This window comes from Danio rerio, chromosome 24, assembly GCF_052040795.2.
Source record: "Danio rerio strain M-AB ecotype USA chromosome 24, GRCz13ab, whole genome shotgun sequence".
NCBI classification, from domain to species: domain Eukaryota; kingdom Metazoa; phylum Chordata; class Actinopteri; order Cypriniformes; family Danionidae; genus Danio; species Danio rerio.
The window spans coordinates 44,207,501-44,217,500 of NC_141044.1; the positions used below are offsets into that span (position 1 = coordinate 44,207,501).

At 38.8% G+C, this 10,000-nt stretch overlaps 1 protein-coding gene across 1 annotated transcript in view; it reads right to left on the reverse strand.

Annotated features, from left to right (window-relative positions):
- xylb (xylulokinase homolog (H. influenzae)) overlaps positions 1-10,000 on the reverse strand; it is a 31,659-nt gene that overhangs the window by 3,842 nt on the left and 17,817 nt on the right. The window contains 3 exon segments of the mRNA NM_200379.3: positions 868-962; positions 6,458-6,545; positions 6,663-6,721. Coding sequence (NP_956673.2) covers positions 868-962; positions 6,458-6,545; positions 6,663-6,721 — 242 coding nt within the window.

A 10,000-nucleotide genomic window follows, 5' to 3' on the forward strand; every position in this document is an offset into this window, starting at 1 on the left:
CCCAACACAGGGAGAACATGCAAACTCCACACAGAAACACCAACTGACCCAGCTGCGACTCAAACCAATGTCCTTCTTGCTGTGAGGTGATCGTGCTACCCACTGAGCCACCGTGACACCCAAAACAACAGCTCATAAGAACCAATTATCAGCCGTACACATCGCAAGTAACCATGTATAAGCAGGATAAAGCACATCCAGGATGGTCGCTTCACAGAATAAACCCTTCAACAGTGCTGCTGATAAACCTAAGGTGCTTTTTTCTGAGATCACAACCTCCTGGATCTGCTTCATCACTATCTTAAACAGGCAGTGGTGTCCCTGTGTTACCATAGAGCAGGTTCCAGCAGTGAAAGAGCTCCTGCATTCCTCTGATGTGTGCTTTAATGAAGCGTTTAATGAAGACGCACTGACTCGAGCAGCGCGTCCACCACAGGTCAGAGGTCACAGAGCGTCATGTGATCACTTTCACTGAGATCCGTCACGACTGAACGCCGATCACAGCTCTCTGTTGCTGCATTAGTCTTCTGTCACATTTATCTGTGATACTACAGAGTGGGTGAAAATGAACGTGCCGAAATTTAAAGGGCACCTATAATGCAGAATTCACTTATATAAGGGGTTTAACCCCACCAACCCCCCCCCCCCTCTCCCCCCCCCAAATGTCCAGTTCGCACTCGATCCCCCCCCACCTGGTCTCCAGTTCGCGCTCGACCCCCCCCCCCCCCCTCAACCTCAACCACACCCAGTCCACGCTCGACCCCCCCCAGGTCTCCAGATCGCGCTCGACCACACCCAGTTCGCACTTGACCCCCCCCTCCCCCCCAGATCTCAAGTTGGTGCTCGCTATTTCTGCTGTGTTTGTACCTCCTGAGCTCCAGGTGTTGGTCTCACAGCCAGCTGCGGTTCAGGAGCGTTTCTCACCGTCTCTCTGAAAGACACTCCTGAATCTGCCACCACACCTGCAGACAAATATTAGTGGTAAATCAAATGCATTCATGTAATTCTTTCATAATTATTAATAAGACTTAAACAATGAGTCAAAACCCAATTAACATTTCAAGCAAAAGAGCAGCTCAGAAAAAAAAACTCACAGACAAATATGGCGCTAAATCCCAATCAAAAATAAAACATAATTGTAATAAAAATGACAGCAACAATCAATAATCATATTTCATGGGTCTTGTTATTTTTAAGAATTTTAAATAGCAACACCATTTTTATTTTGTTAATTGGAGCAGCTCAGTCAAATTAAATGAATAAAACACAAATAATAATATTAATGAAAAGATAATACAATAAATAAAATAAAAAAACAGATAAAATAAAAAACTAAAATTAAATAATAAACAAATTAAAATAAACAACACAACATTAAATGAAAATAATTTGAATGCAGTCATTTTAAATACTTTATTTATCAGGGTTTCTGCAGGTTTCATCAAGTCAAATTTAAGACTTTTTAAGACCCTTTTAAGACTGAAATTTTAGACTTACACAGGGATAAACACTAAGGATTATTTCTAATGCCATGCTACAAAAAAAAAAAAATCAAATGTAATTATTTCTTAGCGACATACTTAAATATGTCAAAACAAAAAAACTCTAGTTATATACATTATTTTCAACGTCATAAATATATACACACACACACACACACACACACACACACGCACACACACACACACACACACATATATATATATATATATATATTTTTTTTTTTTTTTTTTAACTTATTTTGCTTTTACCAGACTTTGAAATATGTGCACGACAACCCTACGGTTTGACATGTGAAATTTCATTTAATTATTGTAACAAATATGTTGAAGCACAAGTACGACCCCGAATATGTAAAGTATGGATATATGTATGTACGTGTATAATATATATTATATATATAATTTTTTTTTGACAACAAAAAAAAGACTTAAAGCCACAGTGTCATATGTAGTGAGGTGCTCTCAGCATAAAACCTTCTAAATTAAAACAACATTTAGAAACCAGACAACATGTTTTAATAACAGTTTATTATTAACAGTATCTGTCATTTTTACTTTCTAATAATTCTATAATTTGATCCATTTTGGTCCAAATTGATTAAGTATATCTTCTATTTCAGTGGTTCTCAAACTGTGGTACGTGTACCACTACTGGTACGCAAGCTTCCTTCTAGTGGTACACGGAGGAATCGCTGAATTATTAAAGAAAAAATAAATGAAAACAATTTTAACCCTTTAAAGTGTACGGTAACACCGATGTGATCAGTAAATTGATTTTATTAAGTTAAACCTTTTATTTTATTTTCCATTTTCTAATTTTCTTTTGTCATGTATTCAATCGTTTGAAGCTAATTTCCTCCCCATATTTGTAACGGTGGTTGGGGACGTATCCCGTATTTATACATCACAAGGTAGACAGGTGTAGTTTAATCGCTTGCTTTTCTGACACACAAGCCTACTCTAACCCGCAGTAAGCAGATCTAATTTCTAATAAAACATTTTTAATCCAATTCGAACATTTAAAATACACAGTAATGTTCAGATTTTAAAGATATGCAAATAAATCATGTGTACAAGCAACTTATATTTAGAAATTTATCAAAAAGAGTTAATGAATATGATGACATATAGCCTATATTTATGAGGTCCAGGCAACATCTCAAGGTTTTGATGAATAGGACACTTTATGATAATACTTTACATTTAAGTAGAGCAGTTTTCTTTTGACTTTTTAAGAACAGTGACAATGGTTAAAGTGGCTGACAATAATAAAGATTAACAATAATAGTAATTAATCTGCCTTGTTTTTGAACTGTGCAGAGCTTTAGCTGCTTAATTAGGTCAACTACACTACAGTATTTTAATACCGGTCATTACGGACACATTTTTTTTGAGGTGGTACTTGGTGAAAAAAGTTTGAGAACCACTGCTCTATTCAATCTATGCATTTCTGTTATAAAACTTTAAGTCATGTCTATTTCCCAATACTATGTCTACTCGCTCTTACTTCTGTAAAGAGTTTTTGTATGAATGGAAAATAACATTATCTGGAGGAACTGTAACTGTTTTTAGTTTTCTTTCCCTGATTTGATTAAGATGGATTGTTGATGATTGGATGGATGTCGGCCCGATTGTGTAACTTTTCTTGGACAGAGAAAAATGAAGACCTGTTTAAAACTATTTAAGACATACCACACAATATTTCAGTGAATTTAAGATTCCTCAATGCCTGAAATTTACTTTTTGAAATGTAAGACATTTTAAGACCTAGCGGACGCCCTGTCTATTTATGAAACAAATCAAAATAAATAACACAATAAATAAATAACACAACAAATTACAATCCAGCCATTTTCTATTGTTAAAAAGACCCCCTACATTACCTCTGAGAAATTTATATATATATATACACGTCTATAGTACTCATTCAATCATTTTCCTTTGGCTTAGTCCCTTTGTTAATCAGGGGTCGCCACAGTGGAATAAACCGCTAACTACTCCAGCATATTTTTACACAGCAGATGCCCTTTCACCCGCAACCCAGTACTGGGAAACACCCATACACACACACACACTCATACACTACGGCTAGTTGATCAGTTCCCCTATAGCGCATATGTTTGGACTGTGGGGGAAACTGGAGCACCCGGAGGAAACCCACACCAACACGGGGAGAACATGCAAACTCCACACAGAAACACCAACTGACCCAGCCAGGACTCAAACCAGCAACTTTCTTGCTGTGAGGCGACAGTGCTAACCACTGAGCCACCGTGTCGCCCCATCTATATGCATATCTATAACATCAACTACTTGACAAACCCAAAAATCATGTTTGAGTTTCTCCCTTTAACATCCAATGCAAAATAACACACACACATACACACAGACACACACAGACACGCACATCGCTATCGCTATGCTGATGGTCCACATGCATCCACTCCTTTCAGACTCTGAGAAGTTTAACTAACATCAGAAGCAGTGAAATCACCTTCAGACTGGCTGTGAAAAGAGGCAGAATAACACAGAGAAGCGCCGCTGAAGGCCAGCGTGAGCAGACACTGCGGCTGCATTCATCACAGTATTGAGCTACAATAACAGGTCATTTCCTCAGCACAGGACTCAATGCGGCGCGCGTGATATCACAGAACGTTGCACTACAGGATGAAAGTTCTGTCATCCTTACTCTTTCTCTACTTATTCCCAATGCGAGTGTTTGTCTTCTATAGAACACAAAAGAAGATATTTTGAAGAATGTTGCATCAGGCATTGACTCCATGTTCTTCTTTACTAAGGAATCAATGGCTGTTTCTTCTTCAGAAGACTTTCTTTTTTACAATATGCCTGATCTTTTGTGTTCAACAAACCAAAGAACTTCTTAAAAGTGCAACCGTTCACATTTCTAAATCATAATACTGTAGTGTAAATTAAGCAACCTTAACCAACTACACTCACCGGCCACTTTATTGAGGAACACCTGTATCAACTGCTAATCATGTGATTGGCTGATTACTAATTTGCATTAACAAGCAGTTGGACAGGTGTACCTAATAAAGTGGCCGGTGAGTGATAGATTAGTATCTGCTTCTACCTTAATGTATGTACATGTACACTAGTCGTCATACAGTAGAAATTATCAACACAAAAAAGACAAATGATTATAAATCCTTCAACTCGATGCATGTTGAGTAATCATGAGGTGTTGATGTATGTTGTGGTTGTGCTCCGGCTCTAGTGCTGCTCTACAGTAAATCATTGTTCTCTATGGAGACGCGTGACATTTCACAAGCACAGGGATGCAGCCAATTACAGTGTCTGCTCTGCTAATTAACAAAAGCTGGATGTCAGGAATCATGCGTATCGAGGATGATTTGTAAAGCCGTGAGTTTGATGAGAAACTAGCGGAGAAAGTCACTCTCCTCATTCAGTGTGACGTCAGTCAAAACGAGCCTTTTATGAAGCTTTATAACACGCGGAAAGAGCCAAACACTGCATTCTGACATCAACCTTAATTAACAACAACACAAATCTACTGTCCAAGTGTCACTATTAAGCCTGACTTTAAACTGAACCGTTACATTTATAGATATATATATTTAGTGTAGACAAAAACGTAAATTTTATATATAACCACTGACAAAAAAAAGAGGAAATTATAATGTGGTAAAATATGCTAACAGTATTTGGACAAAACATGTTAACAAGTTTAGTAATTTTCTAAAACACAACTTTCTAAAATGTTAGCAAGATGCTAAATCTTACTAACAACGCTAAAATGGTATTAACATTTTAAAACATGCTAGCACAGTGTTAAAACGTGGCGACATTGTTACAACATGCTAACAATGCTAAAATACGCTATTAATGTTTTAAAACATGCAAGTACAGAACTAAAATGTGGCGACATTGTTACAACATCTTTGCAATGCTAAAATACGCTATTAATGTTTTAAAACATGCTAGCACAGTGTTAAAATGTGGCAACATTGTTACAACATGCTAACAATGCTAAAGTATGCTATTAATGTTTTATAACATGCTAGTACAGAACTGAAATTTTTCGACATTGTTACAACATGCTTGCAATGCTAAAATATGCTATTAATGTTTTAAAACATGCTAGCACAATGCTAAAATGTGGTGACAGTAATACAACAACATGCTAACAATGTTAAAATACACTATTAACATTTTAAAACATGCTAGCACAGTGCTAAAATGTGGTGACGTTGATATAACATGCTAGCAATGATAAAATACACTAATAACATTTTAAAACATGCTAGCACAGTGCTAAAATGTGGTGACGTTGATATAACATGCTAGCAATGATAAAATACACTAATAACATTTTAAAACATGCTCGCACAGTGCTAAAATGTGATATATTATGCTAGTAATGTTAAAATACACTAATAACATTTTAAAACATGCTAGCACAGTGCTAAAATGTGCTGACATTGATATAACAAGCTAGCAATATTAAAATACACTAATAACATTTTAAAACATGCTAGCACAGAGCTAAAATGTGCTGATGTTGATATAACATGCTAGCAATGTTAAAATACACTAATAACATTTTAAAACATGCTAGAACAGAGCTAAAATGTGCTGACGTTGATATAACATGCTAGTAATGTTAAAATACGCTAATAACATTTTCAAACATGCTAGCACAGTGCTAAAATGAGCTGACATTGATATAACATGCTAGCAATGATAAAATACACTAATAACATTTTAAAACATGCTAGCACAGTGCTAAAATGTGCTGATGTTGATATAACATGCTAGCAATGATAAAATACACTAATAACATTTTAAAACATGCTAGCAAAGTGCTAAAATGTGCTGACGTTGATATAACATGCTAGCAATGATAAAATACACTATTAATAATGTAAAACATGCTAGCAGAGCGCTGCTGTCGACCAATCAGAGGGCCTCACCATGTGCAGCTCGGTAAGCGCAGCCCAGACAGGCCGAGTTGGCGACGTCAATGGTGTAAACCGGAGCGTTGAAGACGTCAGACAGGACCTGTGCAGTTCACCACAATGCATTCATTACAAACATTAAACATATGAAAATCAGACATTTGACGCTGCGTTATTTAATTTAAATAGTAATTCAGGCAAATGTTCGTCAAATAAATACCTGTAAAATCTCCCTGTTAGCCGAGGCTCCTCCAGTGGCCAGAACTCTGGAGCCCTGAACTGCAGGACACACACAGACATGACGGAGTCATTCAGGATCATTAATGAACACACACACAACCTGCTGTCAACACTGGCCCATAACATCCTGTTATACCAGAAGAGCGTGTGTGTGTGTGTGTGTGTACGTGTGTGTTTGGCTGTATGTGTATCTGTGTTTGTTTGTATGTGTGTGCATGTATGTCTTTGTCTTGGTGTGTTTGTGTGTCTTTGTGTGTGTGTGTATGTGCCTCTTTGTTTGTACTTGTGTCCATGTGTGAGCCTATGTGTGTGTGCATATGTCTGTATGCGTGTTTGTTAGTCTGTGTGTGTGTGTAGTATATGCATCTGTGTGTTTGTGTGTGTTTCTTCAGGTGTGTGTGTCTGTGCATGTGTGTTTGTTTCTTTGTACATTTTTGTGTGTCTGTGTCTGACTGTGTGTGTGCAGTATATGCATCAGTGTGTCTTCGTGTCTGTGTGTGTGTGTCTGTCTGTCTGTATGCAGTAAATGTATCAGTGTCTGTGTATCTGTTCATGTGTCTGTGTGTTTGTTTCTGTTTGCGTCTGTGTGTGTGTCTGTGTGCAGTATATGCATAAGTTAGTTTGTGTGTTTGTGTCTGTGTTTGCTTCTTTGTGTGTGTATGCTGTAAATGCATCTGTGCGTGTGTGTGTGTGTATGTAGTATATGTATCAGTGTCTGTTTCTATGTATGTGTGTGTGTGTGTGTGTGCATCTGTGTGTGTCTTTGTGTGTGCATGTGTCTGTTTCTCTGTGTGCCTTATATGCATTGGTGTGTTTGTGTGTGTTTCTTTGTATGTGTGTGCGCGTCTTCGTGTGTGCATGTGTGTGTTTGTGTCTGTATGTGTTGACGCTGCCATCACTGTAGTGTAATGAGACATAAAACATTATGTTATGCTAATTAAAACATAATTCAAGCTGCATAAAGCATAAAAACTAATGTGAAGCAGTAAAACGCCGTATAAAAAGCAAAATCAGGGCAAAACATAAAATTACTGAAGAGGTAAAACTGAACGAGAGGAAAAATCTGAGATAAACAAACAACAAACATTCATTCATTCATTTTCTTGTCGGCTTAGTCCCTTTATTAATCCGGGGTCGCCACAGCGGAATGAACCACCAACTTATCCAGCAAGTTTTTACTCAGCGGATGCCCTTCCAGCCGCAACCCATCTTTGGGAAACATCCACACACACATTCACACACACACTCATACACTACGGACAATTTAGCCTACCCAATTCACCTGTACCGCATGTCTTTGGACTGTGAGGGAAACCCACGCGAAGGCAGGGAGAACATGCAAACTCCACACAGAAACGTCAACTGAGCCAAGGTTCGAACCAGCGACCTTCTTGCTGTGAGGCAAACGTGCTACCCACTGCGCCTCGCCCAAATAACAAACAGTTATACGTTTATTATTAATTAGTAGGTGACGCGGTGGCGCAGTAGGTAGTGCTGTCGCCTCACAGCACGAAGGTCGCTGGTTTGAGCTTCAGCTGGCTCAGTTGGTGTTTCTGTGTGGAGTTTGCATGTTCTCCCCGTGTTGGCGTGGGTTTCCTCCGGTGCTCCGGTTTCCCCCACAGTCAAACACATGCGGTACAGGTGAACTGGGTTGGCTAAATTGTCTGTAGTGTATGAGTGTGAATGAGTGGGTATGACACTGCTGCGTAAAATAAATGCTGGATAAGTTGGCAGTTCATTCCGCTGTGTTGACCCCACATTAATATAGGGAGTAAGCCGAAAAAAAAAAGAATGAATGAATTAGTGCATATTAGTATTGAATTATTAGGTATTATTAATCTTGATATACTATATTATTTAATTATAAATATATAATCATTAAAAAATATATATAATTCTCTATTAAGATGTTTTATTTTCTCAAATATACTTTTATATTTCATAAATAAGCTGGTTATGATGGGGTTCAACATTCCCTGCGTTTCCTTCTGCATAACAAGACTGACGGAATGATTAAGATCAGCCTCATTTGCATTCATTAAATATTCATGAGACGGGCTGCTAAAAGCCTGTTTCTCCTTGTAAAGTGTGTGTGTGTGTGTGTGTGTGTGTGTTTACTCCTACACATCAATATAACAACACTGAGGCGAACCGAAAGAAACATACCATAAAAGAAACAAACCTCACAGTATTAAAAGACTTTTAATGAACACATGCGAATGATCGACATTTACATTTAAGGGAAAAACAGATTCAGCTATTTTTTTATAATAATTAAATAATAAATAGTAATAGTAGATCTCGGGTGACGAGATCTCGCGAGACTAAATGGCGATGAGATTTCTCACAGAGGTTGTGATGTTATGATGGAGCGTGAGGGTGAATTTAGCACTGAAGATTGGAGGCAGGATTGGTTTGGAAGTGCTTTGCACACACCTGGCAACCTGGGATGCAATTTGGCTGAGCCGTTTTACAGCTTGATTTTCTTTCTCTGAAAGCACTGGAGAGTCTCCTTGGCTGTGTTTTGGATCATGTGTTTCCATCCAAACATGTGAATTAACTTTATGCACAAAACTGGAATACCACATTGAAGACATGCAAATAAAGCAGCGTCTCCGTCCAATTAATCAAAGAGAACAAAATCATCACTTCCTGATAAACTGGTGTCAAATATCAACCCTAAAAACAGAACTTGCTGTGATCTGAGAAGCTGCGTGACTCTTTTCCTTCTTTAATAAATGACTTGCGCACAGGGCCGGAGCAAGCTGAACTGCCGCTTTAGGCAGAGGACGATCACGCCACCCTCAACCCCAATGTGAAAACGAAAGTGACCGGTTATGAAAATGAAGTCAGGTGTTTGCGGACCTCTATTCTGCCCCCTATGCGCGGATATAACTGAGGATGCGCGGGTGCTGAGGGAGGTGTAGCGGACGCTGCCCTCTCTATTCTGCTGCCCTATGCGCGGATATAACTGAATGAGGACGCGCGGGTGTCGCAGAATTCTATTCTGCCGCCCTATGTGCAAATATAACTGAGGACACGCGGGTGCTGATGGAGGTGTCGCTGATGCTGCCCTCTCTATTCTGTCGCCTATGTGCGAATATAACTGAGGACGCGGGTGGTGAGGGAGGTGTCATGGATGGCGCCCTCTCATTACTGTTGCCCTAGGCGGCTGCCTAGGTCACCTCTATGGACGCGCCGGCCCTGCTTGCGCATTGAAGGCAGTCTGTAGACGCGTAATGATCGCCTGATGATGTTTAAAGGCATGAGACACAGAGCACAGACGCTCTTGACAGCTCTGGAGGTCATTAATAATAT